Source organism: Euprymna scolopes, chromosome 27, assembly GCF_053919585.1.
Source record: "Euprymna scolopes isolate OS-2025 chromosome 27, ASM5391958v1, whole genome shotgun sequence".
NCBI lineage: Eukaryota > Metazoa > Mollusca > Cephalopoda > Sepiida > Sepiolidae > Euprymna > Euprymna scolopes.
This window is the reverse complement of record NC_136508.1, coordinates 69,808,275-69,834,978: the sequence shown is the minus strand read 5'-3', so window position 1 is coordinate 69,834,978 and position 26,704 is coordinate 69,808,275. Positions and strand designations below refer to the sequence as shown.

Here is a 26,704-nt window from a genome sequence, read left to right as displayed (position 1 = left end):
ACAGGGATTTTTTTTTTTTTCTTCTTGCTGAGACAGAAAAAAAAAAAGACGCACTCTATTTCTTGGCATTCTTAAACAATGATGACGTCATGACCACGTGTGTGCCTGAATTTTCCAATTGGCGCACGTTCCCGACCACTTCATAATAAAAAAAAAAAAGAACGATCAGTCATATTGGGCAGATATTGCTCAATTAAAGAACTGACAAGCGATAGCTACGTTGTGCTAGCGAAGACTAACAGTGAAAACGTATTGACTTAACGCAACAGTAAGTATAAATAAATTATTTCTTGTTTTTTGTTGCTGTTACTTTTTTTTGTTTGTTTGTTTTTTTTAATTTCATTTTCTCTTTTTGTATGTAGTAAGATGCGTCGACACATTTCTATAAAAGGGCTTTGTCGGTCCGTATTCCTTATTTGCTTGGTTTCTGTCGCGTTTCCATCTTTCTTCACTTTCTTATCTATATTCCCGGTCTTTTCATTTTTTATTATTTGGTTTTCTTTAATGATCCCTATTATTTCATAGTGACCCATATTTTTCTTTTTACTATTACCTACATATATACTACCCTTTCCATTTACTCTTGTGTATTGTACTTACTTTTAATGTTTCCTACCAGATTATCCTATTCCTTTATTCTCATTTTATATCTGTAATTGCATTTTATATAATTCTGGCCCATCTCCTCTTCTAATGAGAAGCATTTAGCTTCAAAATGCACTGGCCTAAAAACGGTTTCTTTTTATTTTTCCTTTTAACTTTTCCTTATTCTGATGACATAAAGTTATGACTTATATTCCTCTTTCATTTAATATGTTTGTTTGCTCCTTATGAGTTTCTTATTTTGATAATCTTTGCTTTGTTAAAACTACATTATTCGGTAACAATTGTGTGTGGGTGCATATACATATGTATGTAGATATATGTATACCTATATGTGCATATATATATATATATATATATATATTAGTGATGGAACGATTCCAATATTTTTTTCCGATACTATTACCGATTTTGTATTAAATTTCTGATTCCAATGAAATTAGTAACGTCGATTCTTTTTATAAATATCTATTTAACTAAAAAGTTATTTTTTCCCGCTTACTGTAAAGCATGTTACGTGCGCAGATATTTTTCTCAAACGTAAAAATACATTTGTGAGCTGGGGGGGATTATAAATTTTAGTTTTACTGGTACATTAATATCAGTAAATATTTATTTTATTACTAACAGTGGAAGATTTGATTTTAAACAAAATCAAATAAAAGAGATAATTATAGGAATAGTTTTTGGTATCGGACAATAAGCACATATTTTTCCGATACGGATTTCGAAATCCCCAAACGTTCTGAATTTTCACGATTCCCATTAATCGTCCAACACACACACACACATATGTATATAATACGTTGAGAAGAAAGTTCTTGCAGAATTTTAAATTTTAATTCTAAATGATGTATTTTCAAATAAGTTTTCATTATAATAGCTTTACTTTATCATTTAAAAGAGCGTTTTTCGCTCGATCTAATAGTTTAAATTACAATCGTTTTAAAACAAATACGTGTTTTCAGGTGTCGGACGTAAAATTATATCCACACCTGTTTATGCTTGTATATACGAACTTATATTCGTCATTTTAATGTAACGTGTTTTGGTTCATTTTCTGCAACACCGTTGAATTCTCGCCAGAACGTACATAAATAAATAAACCACTATTTAATTAACATAATATAAAAGAAACAAACACTATTCTCTAAATGCATTACTTACACAATAGGTTAAGCAAAGTACCTTTCATTATTATATATATATATATATATATATATATATATATATATATATATATATATATATATATATACAGGGTGGCCCAAAAGTAGGTTTGAAGTTATTAAACTACCTTTATATGGTTTAAGCTACTTGCTAATTAAAATGTGCAAGCAATATAAAATACTCCAGAGTATAGATCTAATTTACATAAATAGCTTGGGCCCGTTTTTTTTTCTTCTTTTTAATGGAGCCGTAAATGGGGAGAGCTACCTGGACATGCTTCGTGAAGTAGTAGTACAACAACTCGGAACTAAAACTGACTTTGAACATTTCTTTCAGCAGGATGGAGCACCACCACATGTGTCTACAGTAAAAGACTACCTTAACCAAGTTTTTCCACAGCGTTGGTTCGGAAGAATGGGGCAGCATCGAATGGCCACCACGTTCACCTGACCTAACCGCAATGGATTTCTTTTTTTTTGGGGGGGGGGGTTGTTAAGAACAAGGTTTATGAGAAGAAACCCAAACTAATGATTTAAAAGATTACATTCATGTCGCATTCACAGAAATTGATGAAGATCGGAATTTGTGTCGCACTGTGTGTCAGTGTCCTGGAGAGATTTGAAGAATGTTTCAATGTTGAAGGAGGACATTTTGAGCATCTGAGATTAAATTATTTGTTTATGTTAACAGGTATAATGAATTTCCTGCTGTTCTGGTGTCGAATTTCAAATAAATATTTAAGCTATTTGAAGTTTTTCAAATAACCTAGTTAAATAATTTCAAATATTAAATAACTCTTAACCTACTTTTGGGCCACCCTGTGTGTGTGTATGTATGTGTATATATATATATATATATGTGTGTGTGTGTGTGTGTGTGTCAGCATGTTTTATTAAACGCAACTGAGCTCGTATTTTCCAATTTTGCTGATAATCTTTTCTATTAGCCGAGCGGTCTTTGTTTCGGGTGGCACACAGTGGTTGTTGTTCAGCCACATTCTCTAGCGCTTCTCATCGGTGTTTCCGGTCCTCCTAAGGAGATGTTACTGTTGCTGTACTTTATTGAGGTTTAGTTGTATTTATAGTTAATTCTATTGTATTTTATATAGGTGAACAGAAAAGATTACCAGCAAAATTGGAAAAAAGATGAACTCATTCGTGTTTAATCAGACATGCATAATGACTTGCTACCAAAGTGTGTGTGTGTGTGTGTGTGTGTGTGTATAAGTTATAGAAATATATACGGCAATTAAGCTACACAGAATATTTCGCGTTTCATCCACGCTAGGATTCGTCAGGCTTATGTGAAGAGTTGTGGTTGTCTCGCGTTTTTATATACGCACATTCTATTGAGTTTTTATTTAGCCAATCAACTTCCTAGTTTCCACCGCTCCCTTCCTAATCAGCCAATGGGCATGCACTAACTTTTAGGTTCAACCCTTTATTTATGTGTGCTTTTTTAGCGGGAAACGTAGATATCTAGTGATCTGATCTGTTGTAAACCTAGGTGTATTTAGATGTGTTTGTTTTTAATATTATGTTAGTTTATATATACATATATCATGTGTATCTGTGTGTTTGTACATTTCCCTACACAATAACTCTGTCAATTTTTAGTCTACAGACTCGAAATTTGATATACAGATTACTGAGATTTGAGAAAATCGATGGGATCGGTTTTTGGCCAGAAATTTGGCGATTAAGGGGTCTAATTCAACGATTTGACCTTTGAAAACTCTACAAAACTCCTCCGACAATTTTGGATCTACGCACTTGAAATTTTAGATATAGGTTCCTTAATAACTTGATTTGAGCCCAAAACAATAAATTTTAAGGGGGTCGTAATAGGTGTCAAAGTTTAAAAAAATTGACCTCTGCGGTCTCTTCCAAATTACTCAGACAATTTCTGGTCTAAATATTTGAAATTTTACATAAAGGGTATTCAGAGATAGGGCAAGCTTTTTCATTAGTTTGGATCGAAAATTTTTAGTTACCAATATATAAATGTATGTATGTTTGCATGTCTGCCTTATCCTTTCAATAGAGGCGACGAATTTTACCAAGATCAGTATTTAAAGTTCGATCTTTCATACGACAAATATCGAAAAATTGGCTAAAAACATTAATATCTTCCCCTTCCACTTTTCTACAGGGGGGGGGTCACTTTTTTCGCCGATATTTTTCAATTGTCTAGCCGTTCTTTTTCTCCTTTGTCATATATATTTATAACTTGTTACCTAGCTCTACGTAAATACTATACGTATAAAATTTAATGTTAGAAATAATTAATCAATTTAATTAAAATCTGAATAAAATTCAATTCTATATAGAAATAAAATTTAGAAAAAATCAATTGTTACCACCAGGAATAAAGTACTATATATTTAGAAATTAGTTTCGAATGAAATTAACTATATAAACATGTTATAAATATAATTGTTAACATTATATAAGTAAATATATATAGATTAATTATCAATAAAATATTAGGGGGAACTGTGGAAATTCCACATTTATATGTAATATATTGATGTTGGTGTCTGTAGATTATTTACCGTAAATAGACGCCCTGATATAATTGTAGCTCTTTTGTTAAAACTGCAAAAGTATTTACCTAAGCTTGCAGGGACGCCCGGCATAGCTCGGTCGTAAAGAACGTTTAAATGATTTTTTTTTAAATTCTTGCAGATTTCGTATATGTTATTATAGTTAATCCCCTATTGATTTTTATATATTATAAAATTGCGATTTTAAAAATGAAATATATCCATATGATTCTGATGCATCAGCTTCAATCGGAACCGAAATCCAAACATATATATATATAACTACTCCATTTACTCACATAGAATTAATATACGAAAGTATAAATTTATGCGTAAACTTTAAGTATTTACTTCAAAAATGCTCAATACGTAGGTAGAGCTAGTTAGTAAGTTATAAAATGTATATGGCGATTAAGCTACACTAATTATTCCGCGTTTCATCCACTCTAGGACTCGTCAGGCTTATGCGCGAATTTTGTGGTTGTCTGTCGTTTTTATATACGCACCTACTATTGAGATTTTAGTTAGCCAATCAGCTTTCTAGTATCCACCGCGCCCTTCCTATCAGCCAATGAACATGCACTTTTCGGACAAAGTCCTATTTGACCCAGGGTTGACCTGTTCCTTTGTGTGTGCTCTATTTAGCCTGAATATCTAGTTTTTAATCTAGGTTATGTTTTTTTATGTTAGTTTATATATAAAAATACATGTACATACATATATGCAGATATATATACATATATATGTGTGTGTGTGTGTGTGATCGTTTATGTATATTTATGTTTATTTAATTTAATTGTTGATTTTCTATTGTTTTTGTTAGTTTTAAAACTATTTTGTATCGCTATCCTATAGTAAATTTTATCTTGTGAACACAGTTGTTCGCTATTTCTTTTCTACAGTTTAATAGATGTTGGGGTTCTTTAAAGTACAGGATAGCAAATTTTTCATGAAGGCATAATCTACATGGGTCGGCTAGGTCACTATACGTGGCAGCTTGTCTTATTATTTTCCATTCGACTACCAGCGATTGTCCGCTTTCCTTGAGTTCCCAGTATTTATTTGCTAGCGTTGTTTTCATACGGTGTTTTTATTGTTAAATATACTTTTGTGGTCATAATATCGGTTTAGGCTCATTGGCTGATAGGAAGGGCGCGGTGGATATTAGAAAGCTGATTGGCTAACAAAAATCTCAATAGTAGGTGCGTATATGAAAACGACAGACAACCACAAAATTCTCGCATAAGTCTGAAGAGTCCTTATGCGAGAATTTTGTGGTTGTCTGTCGTTTTCATATACGCACCTACTATTGAGATTTTTGTTAGCCAATCAGCTTTCTTATGTATGTCTATCTATCTATCTATCTATCTAACTAACCAACCCGAAAACTCAAAAAAAATCCGAACAAACCTAGACCCCATCTTCATATGTCGACCCCTACTACCATGTCTCCTTCTCCAACATCAAGGGTCTACGTTCTAACCTTCCAGAGGTTGAAACCCAATTACAGGAGACGACACCGGAATATTCTTTCTAAGCGAAACTTAAATATGGCCGACCACCTCCCTAGATGAGTTCATAATTAAAGGATACTCGGACTTAACATCTAAATCTGACCCTCAAGATCGCCACGGGCATGGAATATGTGCCTACATCAAAGATGGCTTCTCATGTGGCAGGGATATCTCCAGAGAAGACCCTAATCTACCTTATATATGCTTCCGGGTTGCACTTGCTTACACCACCGCATTTCTATTTGCCCTCTATCGCCCCCACAACAATGGAGTTACTGTCTTTAAGAGTATATCAGAAAATAGACCACATCTTCTCTGCTCATCCCTCGGCTAACATTCACATTTGCGGTGACTTCAATGTCCATAATGTGGAATGGCTCGCCCACTCAAATAAGACTGATGATAAAGGGAGGTTCTGTCATGATTTTGCCATTGCCCATGACCTCATTCAGATTGTCCGCAAGCCCACTACCGGTCAGTGCGCAAGCCTTCTAGACCTTTTTCTATCCACTTTCCCTGAGCTATGCTCATGTTCCGTTCTATCTCCTCTTGGATCCTCCAACCACTGCGTCGTATCAGTTAAGATAATAATGAAATATAATAAATCTACAGACGTACCTCACCACCGTACTGTATACCGATACTCTATGGCTGACTGGGATAACTTCCGCACATTTATATCAGATCTACGTCTCCATTCCATGTTTACAAAGGATGTGTCCTCTATAGTATCAGACCTGGCCGAATGGTTACTTGTTGGCATAGACCAATTCATACCATCCAAAATAGTCAAACAAAAACCTAACAGCCGGCCATGGTTCTCCCCTGAATGTGCCGCTGCCATTGCACACAGAAATCACTTTTTCCGTAGCTACCAACGTAATAGATAGACTGAAACTAAAGCTGCTTTCAGGACCGCCAGCAACCACTGTAAAAGAGTAATAAAAATGCAATATGCGAGCCTATCCTTGTTTTATCGTTATTTCAATGGCAGGTGCTCGTCTAAACTCCAATCTCTGGTCCCCACTCGCCAATCTTTCACGATAAACACCCGTCTAGCTGAATCCACTGTGAAAAATTTACCCCACTCTATAGCTGTGCCTAAATCAAAACGCGGATTCCATGAACAAAGCTTCTTTCTTAGAACTGCACGCCTGTGGAACTCTGTTCCGTCTGCCTGCTTCCAACCGGACTACAACTTGGATGTCTTCAAGTCCAATGTTAACAAATTCCTAACGAACCGCCCCCTAAGTAAACACTTCATCAAATCTCCACACTAACGTAATGTACTTGCAATAACCCTTATCCCTGAGTGGCTTCCGGGCCTTGATAAGTGGTGATCTGTGTAAAAAAAAAAAAAAATAAAAAATAATAGAACTATATGCTCAATCCGTTAGATCCAAAGTAGCTGAGCAGCGGCTTGGTTCCCACCAGTTCTGGCAAATAGCAAATAGGATCCTGAACAGAAACGTGCGTCCTATCCCAACCATTATCAATGGACCAGAGGTCATCTCGACAGCATCCGACAAGGCCAAACTATTTGCCAAAAACTTTGCGGCAAATTCTACCCTGTGCGACGAAAGCCATCAACTCCCCATATTCTCTCCTATAACAGACAACACGCTATGCAACATACAAATATCTGTGCGTGAGGTCGCCAAGCTAATCAAGAACCTTGATTCCAGTAAAGCAACTGGTCCTGACGGTATTCTAATTATAGTGTTTAAAAAATTACAATCAGAACTTGCCCCCATACTTAACAAACTGTTTAAGCGTTGCCTTAAGGAGATGTGCTTCCCAACACTCTGGAAAACCTCATCAGTATGCCCTGCATTTAAGAATTCAGGAGATAAGTCATCCCCCTCTCAATACAGACCAATAAGTCTCCTGTGTGGCAGGAATAGGTTGCTGGAATCCACAATAAATAGAGAAGTAGTCAACCACCTCAGCAGAAATAACCTTCTTAGCGACACGCAATATGATTTCTGTTTTCTTAGATCTACAGCAGATGCTAACGGTTATATCTCATAGGATTAGCGAATCTCTCGACAAAGGCTTCATTTCTAGGGCAATTGCGCTCGACATATCAAAGGCCTTCGATAAGGTTTGGCATAAAAGCCTACTACACAAGATTTCCAGCTACGGTATAACTGGAAATGTTTTCTGGATCATTAAATCATTTCTCTCTGATAGGCTCATAAGAGTAGTGGTTGATGGGCAGAAATCAGAGGCCCACAGTATTAATGCTGGAGTCCCTCAGGGGTCCATACTGGGCCCAACTCTCTTCCTGATCTACATCAATGATCTCCCAAAACACATACTAAAATTTTTCGTTGACATCTATGCTGATGACACGAGCATCTATGGCAACACATCAAAGGCCGTAAATGATTATGTTCTCTCTGATTCTCTCTCCTCTGATCTTGAGCGCGTTGTACAGTGGGGAAAGGAGTGGCTGGTTACCTTATAATGCATCTAGGACCAAGCTCCTATCTCTACATCATAAACGCTCTGATCCCCATCTGGCATCAATTGAAATGGATGGCTCTCGTCTAGGGGAGGCCCTATGTTTTGATAAGCTTCTGGATTTGACCTTTACTCCTGATCTGAAATCGAACACATACATCAAGTCTGTGGCCAAGGTCGCTGGGAAAATTGTGGGATCCTTCTACCGCTCCAGAAGATATCTCAGTAATGATGCAATTCTCTATCTATATAAAAGCCAAGTACGTCCAAGGATGGAGTAGTGCTACCATATCTGGGCAGGAGCTGCTAAAAATAGCCTATCCTGCATTGACAGAGTACAAAATAGGCTCCGTGGCTTAGTGGGGAATGCCCTTTTCTCTTCCCTGCAACCTCTCTCCCACAGAAGAGTCGTTGCGAGCCTGTCTTTGTTTTATCGTTACTTCAATGGCAAGTGCTCGTTTGAGCTCCAATCTTTGGTGCCCTCTCGCTAATCTTTCACGATAAACACCCGTCTAGCTGAAACCACTGTCAAAGATTTTCCCCACTCTTTAGCTGTGCCAAAACCAAAACGTAGATTCCATGAACAAAGCTTCTTTCTTAGAAGTGTACGCCTGTGGAACTCCGTTCCATTTGCGTGTTTCCTACCTGACTACAACTTGGATGTATTCAAGTCCAACATAAACAAATTCCTGACAAACCGCCCCCTTAAGACACTTTATCAAATCTCCAATACTAATGATTACTACGATACTATCCCATTGATTACTGTACACGCAATAACCCTTATCCCTGAGTTGCTTCCGGGCCATGATAAGTGGTGACTACCTTGTAAAAAAAAAAATACCTTTCCTAGACATGTTGACATCTGTCAGTCTAAAAGAGTATGGGGTTGCCCTTGTAACTTGTGACTGAACACCGTTTTCTTTGGCTGAATGAGCCTGCTGTCGATCTAGATTGCAGGCGTCACAAGTGAAGGTTGGTCCGTCATATTGGTAATCTGTTAAATTTTGTTAAGTAACCTTTCTGAATTGTCTTGTCTCCGCCCGTTCAGTTGTCATGTCTTTGGTTACCTTTTGTGTCTAGATATTGCGGGCTTTAGTTTTGGGCTCCCAGCTGGTAGGGTCAATATCGCATACTTTTATCTCGCGTTTTCGCACATCGATATAGCAGAAGTGAGGACGACTAATTTTCCTTTTGCCAGTAGTAAGTTCTAGACATGCTTATAATAAAATCTAACAAATCTATCCTTCAAAATTCATTGCTAACTACACACAAGATGACTACATACATTTTCACTCCCACCATTTAGAAACGGACTACTAATCCCAGCAAGTAATTTATCGTGCGTAGCGTACAGGCAAAAGGGCATGCCTTGCGTTCACTGATTTCTTCTGTTTGCCGGTGGTTGTCACTGACTTAAAACTTTGTAATAAATATACTTCCAGTGTATTATGCAGTTTTACACAACTTCGTTAAACTTTAAGCATTTTATTTCCCTTCTTTGTCTCTGGCGCAAGCCAAGTTAACTTTGCTAGTTTTTTTTTTTTAAACTTTGCTAGTTTTTTTTTTAAACTTTGCTAGTTTTTTTTTTAAACTTTGCTAGTTTTTTTTTTTTAACTTTGCTAGTTTTTTTTTTTTTAAACTTTGCTAGTTTTTTTTTTAACTTTGCTAGTTTTTTTTTTAAACTTTGCTAGTTTTTTTTTTTTAAACTTTGCTAGTTTTTTTTTTTTAAACTTTGCTAGTTTGTTTTTTAAACTTTGCTAGTTTGTTTTTTAAACTTTGCTAGTTTGTTTTTAAACTTTGCTAGTTTGTTTTTAAACTTTGCTAGTTTTTTTTTTAAACTTTGCTAGTTTTTTTTTTTTTTACTTTGCTAGTTTTTTTTTTTTAAACTTTGCTAGTTTGTTTTTAAAACTTTGCTAGTTTGTTTTTAAAACTTTGCTAGTTTGTTTTTAAAACTTTGCTAGTTTGTTTTTAAAACTTTGCTAGTTTGTTTTTAAAACTTTGCTAGTTTGTTTTTAAAACTTTGCTAGGTTGTTTTTAAAACTTTGCTAGTTTGTTTTTTAAAACTTTGCTAGTTGTTTTTAAAACTTTGCTAGTTGTTTTTAAAACTTTGCTAGTTGTTTTTAAAACTTTGCTAGTTGTTTTTAAAACTTTGCTAGTTGTTTTTAAAACTTTGCTAGTTTTTACATCTTGGGCTGCTTTTGTGGTTTCGTATTTCTGATATTTTTATTAAATATAAACTAAAAATAAATATGTATCTATATAAATGATAATAGACTTTAAAGAATAAAAAAATAGAATAATTAACTTTTCTTTTCTGATTGGTCTAAAACTTTTGATTATTTGAAGCCGCCATAAAAAAGAAATGAAAGAACTGCCATCTGTTAGCATAGCTAAAAAGCAATCGTTCGTTTTGAAAATTAGAACAGCATCATAACCTTTCCTCCCCCCCACCCGGACAGCTATACTCTGGTAAGTTGGCCCGTTATATCCTACATTTTTTTCATTTGATTTTTCAAGTTGGGTCCAATTTTTGCGGTGCGTTAGTTTATTAACGATGAAGATACAGAACAGTAAAGAATGGATTTCTACAGAACACTGTTGTTCCAGCGCATTCCGTGTTCTGCATAAGTGCCGAAACGTGTTAAGGTCCTTTCTTGATCCTGGTGAACTTGAAGAAAGAATCTGATCAACTTCAATCATCCTTCTAGTATAATGGCGTACCTGAACAGATAAAAACCAAGTGTATTTAGTTTCGTAGGCCTATCTAATCTCTTGAAAGTATTCACAAAACCTACACTTCCTCGGACATACCAGAACGATCTATTGGTAAGCGAATATCTCCGTGACTGATCTTACTCTGACTGATTTTCGATAGTCTTTGTTATATATCCAAAGAGTTTGTTCCCAGAACCTGATCGTGTTCTCTTTTTGTGTTTGAAAACTACATAGCTAAACTAACATACTCTATTCTTATCGTAGCGCCCTTATCTGTTAAATTAGAACTTTGTTTCCTTACATATGACATAATCCCGTTGACACATTGGTTTTCGTTAGATCACTAGAGTTAAGCAGTGTTGAGCCTGGTCAGTACCAAATGGGTGAGCATTTGGGAATGATAAACGATGTATGTATTGACATATTGCTACCTCCCTACAAGATATACATGCGACTGGAGACCACTTGTTAATCAAATTCTATCCAATCACAACCATCATTACGAATCCTCACAACGTACACTAAGCGTACAGCTGGCACTCATTTAAACCCTTATCCACGAATAGCTTTTTAACCTTCATAAGTGGTGACACCTGAGTGAAAAACAAAAGATTAAAAAATTGTTGGTTATTGAAAGACATTTGCATCCTTACAAGTTTCAATCCATGGAATCATAGCAAAGCATTAAAAAACTCTGGGAATTGATAATTATTTAGTGTGATGGAGCATGGACGAGAGCATGCAAATTCATGCGAAATGATGTTATTGTAAGGGAAACGACTATAAAAAGAGGATGCTCACGTGAGACGTGATAGACGTAACAAATGTCGTTGTTACGAGAAAGTGAGTTCGAGTTTTTTCTTTGTCTGGGCCTCCTTTGCGACGGAGACTGCATACAACGTGTGGTTCCCGTGTGTAAACATGCGTAACGGTGCATTACCACGAAAGGATAGAATAAAGAGTAAGTGGACAAATCCTGGAAAAGAATTGCGTCCGCTCCTATATCTCGATTAATAGTTAATAAAAATGGGATCTTTCGCACCTCCCCCCCCTTATAGTCGACTATTATATTTTTACACGCCTAATTAAATGCGCGTATATTTTTTACTTAGGTCTAACCATTTATCAAGGTAGGTCAACAAAAATGTGTTTATATTGGACTTGAAAACGATCATGCTGTTGTCCACTAGGAAGCAGTACCACTCTATTGTTCCCCCAGACGGACAGTCCTAGAAAAAAAAACCTTGCTCGTGGAAATTTCAATTAGTTTTTAGATGCGTCCAAAAGAGACGATCTTTCCGTATCTCAGGCTAACATTTGAATTAGCATTTTCGACACTCTGTAGAGATTTTCTCATCCAAATTTGCATTACCAAATGCGCAAATTAAATGGACGTATCTCCTTAAATGCGCTCAACGACCTTGATAAACATTCTTTGGCTTAAATTTACAATAGCATTTTTTTCTATAACTCAAAATTTTATAAGTGTCTCTGTGTGTGTGTGTGTGTGTGTGTGTCGTTATTCCCCTTGCTAAACATGCAAACAGTTCTTAATACCTATTTGTCGAAAATATAAACTATTTTTCTTATTGTTTTTCAGGATAAACCATGCAAAATTTGATTTTACTTCTCCTGTTGCTGGTGCTCCAAACCGTTGTGGCAGTTCCAAGATATAACTGTAAGTTCTATTTTCATTGAAGAAAAACATTGTGCAGCTAAGAAAAACAAAGTGGGCTCTTTCTCTCTCTCTCTCTCTCTCTCTCTCTCTCTCTCTCTCTCTCTCTCTCTCTCTCTCTAACGAGCTAGAAAACTACTCCCATCTTAGAGTATCCTATAACTCTACAAAGCCACCATTTGCCCGATCGATGCCTCTGTTCAGCCTCGAAAGACAAAAGATACCCCTGTAGAGGCATCTGCGCGTGTAATTGTGTGGCAAGAGTTGCGCAGTCTCTAACCACACCTCTCCTGAACCTGCATTGCTTGAGTCCAGTGGCAAGGAGAGATCCCGAACGACTGGGCACAACACCGAGATAAGCGGATACCACATACAGCACCTGGAAGTCCCAAATGGTCACCCATCTGGTACTGGCCAGGCTCATCTTTGCTTAACTTCGATGATCTGACGGAAACCGGTGCGTCAACGTGATTATGCCGTATATGCATTTGCCCATGTATAGTATTCTTGCCACATGAGATGATGCTTCTACCGTTAGGCTCTCCCTCTTTGACAGTGTCCAAAAAGAAGTCTCAAATCTAATAGGCCTCGCACTATCTGTTAAGCTCCAACCTCTGACCCATCGTGCATCCGTGTGTCTGTTTTACAAGTACTCTAATGGAATCATTTTTGATGAATTAACAGCACTTGTTTTCCTCCGATGTACGTACTCCTAAATAACACGACTAACAGCAAAACCTCACCCCATGTTTGAGGTCTCTAGATGCCGGAAAGTCTTCCACTCTAATAGTGTGTTCTCTCTTATTGCAAGACTTTGAAATTATTTATTGTTTTTGTTTTCGTTTTTTTTTTTTTTTTTCATTTTTGTTTGTTTTGGTTTTCGTTTTTTTGTTTTTTTTTGCGGGGGGGGGGGGCTAACTGTATTGGGATGCACAAGTTTAAATCTAAGACGAACAGACAACCCTCTCCCAGGATTCCCTGGTAGACTTGTTCTGAAATAGTAGCCTTTACAACCTAGTGGCAATACGCATTTTGCAAGGACGGCTAAAGAGTACAAAATGGGTTGAAAGGAGATATAAAAAGAAAACGTTATAGCTATCCGCCAAAGCGAAAAGACGGAATGTTCTAAAGTGTTACACGATGAACACAGATTCTACTGTTTGTCTGTAATTCTGACACTTATATGTTAAGGAATAAAGTTAATTTGCCTTCTCGTTTCTCGTCAGAGTAAAATTACTTTACTTAGTAAGACAAAATATAAGCAAACGATTTTCTTTTCATTTGGATTATAGCAGGTTATTTTTATTTCACACTTAAATCCATTTACAAATAAAATTTGAAAAGAAAACTATTCTCAGCTTCTTTTAGGCAGTCTGTGTCCCTCGAAATCCATATTACGCGTGTTAAATAAATTTTGTTTACGTCATCCTATATTTCTTCAACTTCTCACTTGATGCCCCGCTTTTTTTATTGATTTATTATTTTTTAGAAATTTCTATGATCGTATTTTTTAAACCTATTTTATGGACTAGGTTAATGCAATTTAAGTTAATATGAGGAAATGAGGAGGATCGAACTCAACTCCAAAACTTGGGAACTTTGACTTGGATTTAGTGGCGGAGGGATCAGTTCTTAGTTTTGTTGAAGATATTTAAGATATAATTGTGCATGTTTAAAGATTATATATTTTGGAAGTGACGCTTGAATTCTCCTGTAAGCTGCACTGCAGAAGATATTGTTACAATACTTATAACCTCGATTGTAATTGTATACAGTCGTCTGTTTCTTCTTCGTCGTAATATTCATCCGCTTTATCATTTTTTTTTCTTCATTATTTTTCTTTCCCTCTTCTCATATTCCCTATCTTTTTTTGCTTTTTATTATTCTTCATCTTTTTTTCTGCTTTTTGATCTCAATAACGTTTATGTGACCGAGTTTTCAAAAACTCCTACAAATGTGATCTCATATCACTAGGATGAGAAAAAATCTTTTGTTTTTATTGGCCAGTAAAATACTGCGCAGAAAAAAAAAACAAATGACACAGTAAATTAATCGAGTATAACATAAACAATGTGCATTTCAATTTTCATAAACTTATTTATTTTATCTAGACTTGTTATTTAACTAGTCTTTATAATAATAATAATAATATTATTATTAACTAGCGAGACCTGTGGAAATTCCACAGGGGACTGATTCATATGGAATATATTGATGTTTGCATTCTGTAGATATTTAACGTAAATGGAGACGCTCTGATATTGTAGCTATTTTGTTAAAACAGCAGGAGTATTCATCAAAGCTAGCAGGGACGCCCGGCGTAGCCAGGTCGTAAAGTACACTTTAATAAGATATTTTATTCTTGCAGATTTCGTATCTATTATAGTTAATGTTCTATTGATTTTATATATTATAAAGTTGCGATTTTAAAAAATATATCTATATGACTTCGGTTCATTAGCTTGAATCAAACCGAATCCAAAACTTACGAATAATATATAAGTGAACGTGTCTGTGTGCATTTTCCTTCGCAATAACTCTGCCAATTTTCAGTCTACAGACTCGAAATTTGATATACAGGGTACTGAGATTTGGGAAAATCTATGTGATTGGTTTTCAGTCAGAAATTTGGCTGTTAAGGGGTGAAAGTTTAACGATTTGACCTTTTGATAACTCTACAAAACTCCTCTGACAATGTTGGGTCTTAACACTTGAAATTTTATGTATAGGTTCCTTGGACATGGATCTAACTTTGACTTGATTTGAGCCCAAAATAATAAATTTTAAGGGGTCAAAGTTAAAAGCATTGACTTATTTTTTGCTCAGCATACACCTAAAAAAACACCCGGGCAACGCCGGGCCGAAATGCTAATTATATATATATTACTTGCCATCAGCTATAACCAAAACTTATGAAGAATTTTTGGAAAAGTTATTTATTACAAAAATATGGAAGTACATAACAATTAAGCAACCTGGATGTAAGCGTGACACAAAATTACACACACGCTATCGTATTAATATATAGATAAAAGAGGAACAATAATAATAATAATCGAACAATCATGAAAGCAGCTGAAATATTAAGAAACCCCATTGAATGTTGAAAATAACACACAGGAGCAACAAGCGCAGGCCAGAAAATCTGCAAAGGCAAAACATGAAACCCTACATGGAATCAAGAACACTAAAATCGCATATCTATGATCTCTAACCAACCCCTACCCCATTGCCATATCACTTCCTTCTCCCCCCCCCCAAAACAAAGAGCGAAACCAAATAAGCAATTAGAATCAAGGAGAAAGGAAAGACCGATGAACTGACCAGACGTCATCAGAATAAGTGCGAAGAGAACTGGGACCTTGGAAAGGCTTATTGCCATTCAAATCCCAGCAAAGACCAATAGCTGCTGCCAATGAGAAATCAATAGCAAGCAGCTGTTGCGATAATGCAAATTTATTTGCAAATGTTATCGAAAGAGGTAGAGAGTACTGGAAACCTGGGGATACTTGTTGTCACTCGGCTTCCAGGGAACACTACATGTTCTTTTCGGGGAAAGATTCCTGGAGACCTGTGTGAAAGCTCCTTGTGAGCCAATAATAGCAATAATAATACTAAATAATAATAATAATAATAATTATACCTATAATAGTATGAGCATTTTGACTAAAAATAGAGAAAGGGAATTCAAATAATCTTCCTTTCGACAAAGACCAAAAGAGAGGAAGCAAGATTAAATCTGAACATTTTGACATGAAAATAGATGGTATGATCTTTGTTAGTTGGGGCAAAAGTCACAAAAAGGGGAGACTAATGTGGCACAATGACGGAGTCCTTTTTCTTTTGACGTTTCTGAATTTTGGGGGATGAGGATTGCTTTAGCTCTTAAGCTCCTCGTATGTAAAACCCTCTATCCGTATTTACTTCTTCTCGTAGGAAGATTCTCTTTCTTGCGAAATATACTTTTTTTTTTTTTTACCTAAACTTGTTGTTCGAGTAATTCTTTAAGATTCTTTTCTAGGGTCTCCACAGTTTTTTCAACGTTTTATTTAGAGAATTTACTAAAGAGATGGACTAATTATCTTTTGACGTTTCTGAATTTTGTGGATGAGGATTGGTTATTCGTATTATTTGGCTTCATCGGACTACGGTTCTCATCGTGTGAGATTTTCACAACGTTTCGGACGATGTAACCTCCGACTTTCTTCAGGTGTATCTTGTCGAACTCGGGAATTTCGAGCGGAACCCTTTATTTACTTCGCGGGGATAGCGTGCTCGGGTTCTGTCAACCATGACTGGATAAAGGGGCTAAGTAATTTTCAATTGTGTTTTTCGGTTGCCCACACAGGATTGAATTTTCAACCTTTAGGAGAATATCACTTTTTTACAGTTGATTTTTCGAAGTACTGCTAATTACTTAGAACCTCTCTCCAGTCATGGCTTGCAGAACACAAGAACGCTACCCCTGTGAAGTAAATAAGGAGTCCGCTCAAAATTCCATCCAAATTCCCGTGTTCGACAAGATACACCTGAAGAAGGTCGGAGGTTACATCGATCGGAATGTTGTGAAAATCACACTCAAGATGAGAACACGATCCTGACATGCACTAAGAGTGACTCTTGTAAAAATTAACCCTAGCTAACTTATATTAGTATTCAGTAATATTTATTTATAACGATTTTAAACCCCCGTATTTTGTGCTTGGGAAATAAAAATTATTTTCTATTCCACATTTATATACTCTATAATAAGGAATCTATGATCTAATAGGCCCTGCACTATCGGTTACAAATACATATATAGAAAACAGTCCTAGTTGAAATGTATTTGTAGATAAATTTTAATGCAAACAAAATAGTATTCATAAGTGAATCGCATGTGTAGACGGATTGCATTTGGTAGAGTAATTGCCTGTGCAAATAAATCGCATTGATCGACCAGAAAATGTTTGTAAGCAAATATCATTTATAGTCAACTTGTATCTGTAGACAGATTGCATTTTTTTACCATAAAATATTCGTAGAAAATAGCATTTGCAGGTGAATCTCATTAGCAGATGAATTTTCTTTGCAAACATTCAATCTGGGTAAGAATAGGCTTTGCAGACAACTTGTAAAGAGTTCTTTGTGTGCATTTAAATTATGTAAGTACAAATGTATATGTAAACGAATTGTTGATAAATTCAAGTAGACGATTTCTTTTTTTTGAATCGAGGGTATTTTTCATTCTTTTTTACAGATTGTTATATGGATGTTCAACCAGGCCAATGTAATAACAAGATCAAAATGTGGTACTACAACAAGAATGAAATGCGTTGTTTACCGTTCTTCTACACTGGTTGTGGTGGAAATGCTAATTCTTTCGCATCGAGGTTGAAATGCGAGGGCACTTGTGGCAACATCTGCCAACAACCAGTACAGTCAGGATTGTGCGACGCATTTGTTTCCAGGTATGAAAGCTTTTTGTGATTTGTTTAATGATGCCAATAAGACAACGGACAACATTCTTCATGAAAATATCAAATTCCATTAACCAATGTTAAATGTGTTAAAGCCTGAACACTCAATTGTAGAGAAGATCGAAATGGAATCCAGTAAAACTGTAGCAAAGTTTAACCTTGTAAAATTAAAGAAAACACATGTTATAAATAAAAAACGAATTCTTAAACATTGGAATGCAAAATAAGATATCTAATTCTATTAACAAATGGTATAAATAGAAGCATGAAACGAGTTCCTGTAAAATAGCGAAATATGGTAGTATTTAAAAAAAAAACAAATTCACTCTCGAGTCTATGCAAAAATAATACCAAGTACTCGTTGCCATATTTGAGCTGGTGCATCTACACCTGTCTCTCTCACTCTTCGGCCAGGTCTAAAAATAGGAGATTCGCTTCTGAATCAGCTGTTGTTGGATAGCAATCGAGAGGAAGACAGGTGATAAGGTTCCATCAATCCAAGACTATGGTTGAGGACAGGAGTCCATCACGTCTAGCCTCTATTGCATGTATAGGTGTATCAGAAACTGATCTTACAAATGCGTGAAATATATTGAATAATTCTACCTCATGTCTTTCCAAGCTTATAACTACTTGAAAATTGTAATTCAAACCCTAATTTTTTTCAATTAAAGGAACAAGGACAAAGGTTTCATTAAAAAAATGTGGTTTAAAAAAATGGTTTTAAACTTCGGATTTTACAGGTAAATTTCTAAAAAAACACTTTTTTTAATTTGAATATATTATTTATTGATCTTTTATCTTCAATTTGTGATATATAAAACTTTGAGTAAATTAATTATTTACTTTTTAATAGACATTTCAAAATGGAGGCGTGAATTAAAAAAAAATAACGTTTGTCTAAAATATTACATTCGGTTTATTGAAAATAGCATAAAATTCACATTGACGCTGAAAATATTGTAAAAATTGAATCAGAAAAATTTTGGTAGATTTTTAAAGTTTAAAAAAAAATACTTAATTCGTAAAAATCAATTGATTCCATTACTTTTTTTTTTTAAATACAAAAATATTTCTATTACTTTTTATACAACTTTAATGGTTTATTTTGGAAGTATAATCCGTAAAGAAAATAAATAATCCACTTTTAAAAGAGAAATTATGAATCTGTTTTATATTTTATTCGCAGTTTCATATAAAAAAATTCCCCCAAATTTCTGATAAACCTATTGCATGTAACGAAAAGCAGAAACCAGTGAAGAAAAAAAATTTTTTTAAGTAAATTAAATATCGCTTGCCATAACAGAAAATACGATGAGAGTCCATCCTTCAACCTCCTCGACTTAACATTTCCAAGCAACATGAGTTAGAATAAATACTGTAAGGGCATCGTCAAGGCTGCTGCAAAGAAGGTGGGCCCTTTTTAACATGCTAGAAAATTACTCCCGTTGTAGAGTATCCTATATCTCTACAAAGCCACCATTCGCCTATGCATGGAGCATTTTTGCCAATTCTGGGCTGGTATATCTACTGCTAGTCTCTTACTCTTACAACTGATAAAAAGGAATATATAATCTAATAGGCCCCGCACTATCAGCTAAGTTCCAATCCTTGTCCCATAACAGCGATGTGGCATCCCGATGCCTGTTTTACAAATATTTTAATGAAATATTCTCTGCTGAATTCATATCACTTGTTCCCTCACGACGTACATATTTAACACATACTCGACAAGCAGTAAAATTCCCTTCTGAATCAAAAGTAGTTGCATAGCAATCGATAGGAGGACTGATGACAATATGCGACCAAACCAACACTGGTCGTGGCAATTGAGGAAAAGTCCCGAAAAAAAAAACTCTTAAAAATACAAGAAGAACTTGGAATCGCTGTTTCTTCCATTTATTTTCTTCAACAGAAAACAAAAACAGAAGAACATGAACAGAAACGCTTAGACGCTTAGAAGTTACGTCACATCTTTGAAAATGTTATTTTAAAGGTTTATTTGAAATTTTACAAAAAAAATTAACGTACAAAAAAATGTTAAATGATTAAAATGATTTTTTTTTCTTCTGACATTTCTGAATTTGGGGGATGAGGATTGGTTATTCGTATTATTTGGATTCATCGGACTACTGTTCTTATCTTGTGCGATTTTTACAACGTTTCGGACGATGTAACCTCCGAATTTCTTCAGGTGTATCTTGCCGAACTCGAATGTTTCTTTTCTGAGACTTTCGGTATAATACACTTTTTTCAAAGAAAGTCTGTTGATTGTATTTTTTCTCTTGATTTCACTAGTAGAAGAAAAAGTCAGCCCTTCGTAGAAAATTGGTGGGTTGTTGTCGGTCCAGTGTTATTGGCGGGTGGTAGATTTCTGTTCGAGTTTGTCGCTATTCTTGCGTCCACATCGCTTGACCAATCTTCAATAAACTTAGTAAGCATATCGCTCATGATAAAACTGAATGTCACCCTTTTGGCGATAACCTCGGTTCTACTCATCGTAGAGACTCAATATTTGGTCCATATTTGATGTCTCGCTTCTCTTATGATACGGAAGCCTTGAACTTAAAACTTTCGGTTACAAATTCCTACTTGTGATTTCTCACAATTTAATGTTGTTTGATAACATGCAAAATGTGTTATAAATATCCCCATGGTATAATTTGGAATGTTTTATATAATACGGAGAAGTAAAACCTACGTAAGATTTTGTGATATCCTTACATTCTCACTAATGACTTGTATATGATTACATTGGTGTCTTTATTTACATTAAGATATTTTATTTTATTAACATGTTTTGCAATCTGTTTAAACTTCATTTTATTTAAAGTATGTAATCTCTCTATATAAAATTCAATGTACGTGTGTATATGTGGGATGTCTGCATGTTCCCTGTAGTCATAAAGCTTAGAGAACCACATAAAACCTTAAATGTATTCTTATATAATATGTACCGGGTAAGGCAACGTAATTTTTAACGGATATCTAAGTCCAGTCCTAAGGATTTTATAAGGGAATTTTTCAAAACTTCTAATATATCCTATTTTGATGAAATATATTTCATATGTGTAAAGGTTTTTTGAAAAGACGTGTGAAATACAAAATCTTTGCATTATCCTCTAAGCGTTTAATATCTACGTGCCGCCACCCTAACTTTTTTTAAAACTTCAAATATGTGCGCCCCAGAGCTGATTGCTGATTGGCTAATCGCGTTGACTTAAGCGGGCAACTTTCCAGAAACCGTCGGAGGATGCCGAGGCGACCTTGAGTCGGGTTCTGTATCGGTACATATTTGATTTGTTTTACTGTATACTGCATATATAGTGGTTGTTTAATGCTGAAAAAACTTGTTAAATAGAATCCTATAAATAAGTATTTTGGATTCGCAGAGAACATTTCTAGAATTAAAATTTGCAGTAAGAATAACATTAATTCCAGGAAATAGTTATTCGCGATGGCTTTTAAGGCTGCTTTTGTAGCACCTTTCTAGAAACTGTCAGAATTGGTTATTTAATGCTGAAGAAATTCATAAATCATGTAATTAGTTTATACTCCTATCAAATGTTTCTTCTAGAATTAAAATTTGCAGTAAAATGGTAACATTAGTTCCAGAAAATATTATTTCATGGCAGTAGTATTCTTTGTTCTCATCGTGATTGATCCTCGATCAACTTCTATCAGTTTCGGAGATTTAATTTGGTGTTGTTTTTTTTTTGTTTTTTGTTTTTTGTTTTTTAGAGCATATTACTAATCTATGACTTATTAAATATCGAATAAAGGCGTTAAATATTATTCTCTGGTTAAGATAACTATTTTGAATTTCTCTCTCAGAATATATTAAATTACTCTAAAAAAAAACATTACCATTTTGTACTCTAACCATACTGTAACATTGTCTATACTATGTGTTCATATATTTACGAGCATATATGAATGTGCCTATTTTCGGTTTGACTTGTGATATATCTATTTGAAGTCTATATATGATCGTCTACTGATGATTATATTAACAGGACATAACATTTCAAACAATAATAGGCGCCGGATACAGTTCTATTTGGGAGAGAGGGTAACATCAGCCAATAGAGAAAAAAATCTTATCCATCTAATAATTTTATAAATCAGGTTGAAGGCGGCTAGATTGAATATATGTATTCTTATCTATTGTTTGATCTTCTCTTTTTCCCCCTGTAATCGGTTGCTAGGATTAGGGTTAGGGTTAGGGTAAATAAATATACAAAAAAAGATATAAACAGGTGCTTTTCCAATATGTGATCTACTGAATGGCTCCTATTCCGATGTGCAATCTACCGAATAACCCCCCTAAACCAACGTGAGATCGCGAAAACGGCCTCTAATCCGACATGCCATCTAGAAAATGGCCCCTAATCCGACATGCCATCTAGAAAATGGCCCCTAATCCGACATGCCATCTAGAAAATGGCCCCTAATCCGACATGCCATCTAGAAAATGGCCCCTAATCCGACATGCCATCTAGAAAATGGCCCCTAATCCGACATGCCATCTAGAAAATGGCCCCTAATCCGACATGCCATCTAGAAAATGGCCCCTAATCCGACATGCCATCTAGAAAATGTTTCCTGTAATCGGTTACTAGAGTTAGTAGGCTAGTTTACAATGAACGATTCAGAAAATGTTGATTATTTTTATGCCATTGAGGTGTAGATATCTGTATTCACAGTATTCACTTATGAATGAACTACCCAATTATTATGAAGTTTGAAATGCATATACATTGCATAAGAGGTCTTTATGCTAGCAATATCTAGTTTAATCTTTTCGTGGAAAGATGTAAAAAGGGAAGCAAACTCTTCATATTTCCTGAATTTTAGTTTATTTAGAGTATTTTAACTTTTATTAATAAATAAATACATTTTTTGTCGGGTATATTATATGGACATGGCTTTCTATTTAAAAAAAATTGAGATTTGCAGCAAATTTAATTTGTGTTCATTAGGCACGATATCAGCCAGATTTCTTTAATTTCAATTTCTTAAGACCTTTAAAACTTAAGCCTTAAATTTTAGACATTTTCAAGAACCAGAATGATATAATCGATTTTAATTAATATTAGAGCAAGAATTCGATGCATAACGTTTAGTACCTGTGACGTTACATGTAGACATGTTCTTGAATAAAATCATGTAGGAAAGTTTCTACCAATATTTGAACAAAGAATTTTAGACAATTTGTAGTAGCAATATATCTTGATCTTAATCTTCAAAGTGGTCCAGAACTGTTCCATTCTGGGAAACTAATTTATCCGTCTAAGGCACATATTTCTAATTTCTAGTTTCTTTTTTATATAAAATTTGAATTTGTCATAAAATTTAACAGCTATATCTTATTAAAACTTTTTCCTTTTTAATTTTATGTAATTTCAAAATTGAAAGTATTGTGTTAATTTCCTATTCGTCTTTCAGGTTTGCCTATAATGCAAGGAAGGGACGATGCGAACGGTTCAAGTACAGCGGCTGCGGTGGAAACAGGAATAACTTCCAGACTCTCAAAAAGTGCAGGAAGGTCTGTGAGAGCAGGTGTTTACTGCCAGCGAAAACGGGTCCGTGTAAAGCCATGATGCGACGTTACTTCTTCAACGCGAAAACCAAAACCTGTGAAATGTTTATATACGGCGGATGTAGCGCCAACGCTAACAATTTTCAAACTAAGAAAGCATGTGAAGCTACCTGCCTTTCCTCATATATGCGAGGTTGATGTGATTTCGATTTCATGTACATTTCAATATTTTTTAATAGAATGTATACATTCTTTTATTAATAAATACAGCGAACATTCATTATATATTTGATACTACTTATGTACAATAAAAATTTTGGTACGTATATAATTTAATCAAGACATTAAAAAATGAAAATATCTTTTCTTTTTTTTTTTTTTTACAGCGAAAAAACGTTTCCTATGTTGAAGGCAGACATCTTGGATTTTTTTTTCTTAATTTTTGTTTGGAGTTTAGAAACGCCACGGGGAGATAACTCCAGTATAAGCGCCGACACCCCCTCCCCATCTTTAATACTAGCTTTTCTTCCTAAAAATGGAACCTTTTGCTCGGTATCATAACAAATAGTTTTTTCTTTTTTTCGATGTAAAACAAAAACTACTTGATGAAATTAAGTGACATTTTTTTTTTTTTTCGGATATGTACAATTTAAGCTTTTTTCGATATTTTCATTTTTATTTTTTTAATGTCTTAATTAAACTGTACAAGTACCAAAATCTTAATATTACTGTTTTATTATTTACTCGTGAATGGTGGTCTAGTGGTTTACGAAACGCACTGATGACCTTGGTGTTCTAACCACTTTTACTTAGGATGTTGACGATCTTCAATTGGTCTTTTCCGTAATCCTTGATGTATTTCTGTAAAGAATTCTGACAAGGAAAAAAAATCGGAAAACAATGCCAACAATAGAATCTTCGAATTCGATGATGATTGGAACACTGTCTATATTCCCAAGCGTTTCCTTCATCAATCTGTATAATGTACTGTTAATAATAATCCCTTTAAACTAATACAGCTGTAGCATGTTTTACAAAAAAACCTGTCCAAGAATAAAATATACAAAACATAAATGCTACCAAAGGTAGGATAAGTTACTCTTCTACCTACCTGTGTAGGTTTTTCGTGTTTTAAACTTATTTTAAAGTGGGTATTAAGTTTGAAACGCGCTTAAGTTAAACCGATAAGATAGAGGAAATGATTTTCGCAACTTTAATAGTATCTATAATCATTCAAAACCCAAAAATGAAACATTTATTTGGAGTTTCATGGGTATTTTGTTTTAACGTCGGCTAGCATAGAACGTGCAACGAGAGGTTGATTAAGTGAATAATAAATACTTATAATTCTTTAGATATATATATATATAATATACTTGAGATATATATATATATATATATATATATATATATATATATTATATACTTGAGATATATATATTATATACTTGAGATATATATATTATATACTTGAGATATATATATTATATACTTGAGATATATATATATTATATACTTGAGATATATATATATATTATATACTTGAGATATATATATATATATTATATACTTGAGATATATATATATATATATATATATATTATATACTTGAGATATATATATATATATATATTATATACTTGAGATATATATATATATATATATTATATACTTGAGATATATATATATATATATATATATATTATATACTTGAGATATATATATATATTATATACTTGAGATATATATATATATTATATACTTGAGATATATATATATATATATTATATACTTGAGATATATATATATATATATTATATACTTGAGATATATATATATATATATATTATATACTTGAGATATATATATATATATATATATTATATACTTGATATATATATATATATTATATACTTGAGATATATATATATATATATATATTATATACTTGAGATATATATATATATATATTATATACTTGAGATATATATATATATATATATTATATACTTGAGATATATATATATATATATATATATATATATGTATTATATACTTGAGATATATATATATATATATATTATATACTTGAGATATATATATATATATATATTATATACTTGAGATATATATATATATATATATTATATACTTGAGATATATATATATATATATTATATACTTGAGATATATATATATATATATTATATACTTGAGATATATATATATATTATATACTTGAGATATATATATATATTATATACTTGAGATATATATATATATTATATACTTGAGATATATATATATATATATATATATATATATTATATACTTGAGATATAGATATATATATATATATATATATTATATACTTGAGATATAGATATATATATATTATATACTTGAGATATATATATATATATTATATACTTGAGATATATATATATATATAGAGAGAGAGAGAGAGAGATTCAGTCGTATACGATCACGACAAAATAAACATCAGGTGGAAGGTGATTGTAACTCAATGGTTTACGACGCGGACTATCAATCTGGGTGCACCAAACCTGATTCCACAGAAACGCTGTCACATAGAAATGTTGGAAACATTGCGTAAGCACCTGATATCATTGTAGAAAGCATTCTTAATAGAACGACATCAAGGAAACGAATGCCAACAAAATCATCATCATAATGACTAACAAACATACAATCAGCAACCGCCAAAAGAAAAAGTAGGATCGACAGACATTTGCGACTCATTAATGCGAAAAACAGGGGAATGGTCAGTTCAACTGCCCGATCCTCACTCATATTCGATTGTTCTGTTATCCTTCTACTATCAGACTTATTTTGGCCGAAGGAGAGATGCGATCAACCCCCGTTCCCGAATGTATCTTCTCGCATTTTTGTTTAAAGCCTAACGGTTGGATGGACTAATTATATGATACAAGTTTGTTTCTCCCTTCCTTTTTTTTTTTTTTAAATTGTAACGAATATAAATGTTAAATC

General features: G+C 33.9%; 1 protein-coding gene and 1 pseudogene across 1 annotated transcript; one reads left to right on the top strand and one right to left on the bottom strand.

The window, feature by feature from the left end:
* LOC145248908 (actinia tenebrosa protease inhibitors-like) lies at positions 1–24,054 on the top strand. The gene is made up of 4 exons (XM_080110689.1): positions 1–268; positions 12,617–12,694; positions 17,931–18,141; positions 23,599–24,054. Exons 2-4 carry the CDS (start codon positions 12,625–12,627, stop codon positions 23,888–23,890), a joined length of 573 nt encoding a protein of 190 aa, XP_079966815.1. The 5' UTR covers positions 1–268; positions 12,617–12,624; the 3' UTR covers positions 23,891–24,054.
* On the bottom strand, positions 13,059–13,175 carry LOC145249307 (5S ribosomal RNA; annotated as a pseudogene).
* Positions 24,055–26,704: the final 2,650 nt, after the last annotated feature.

Coding starts and splice junctions, on each gene's coding strand:
- LOC145248908 (XM_080110689.1), top strand. CDS start 12,625: ATGCAAAATTTGATTTTACTTCTCCTGTTGCTGGTGCTCCAAACCGTT. Junction 12,695..17,930: donor GGCAGTTCCAAGATATAACT/GTAAGTTCTATT, acceptor TCTTTTTTACAG/ATTGTTATATGGATGTTCAA. Junction 18,142..23,598: donor TGCGACGCATTTGTTTCCAG/GTATGAAAGCTT, acceptor TTCGTCTTTCAG/GTTTGCCTATAATGCAAGGA.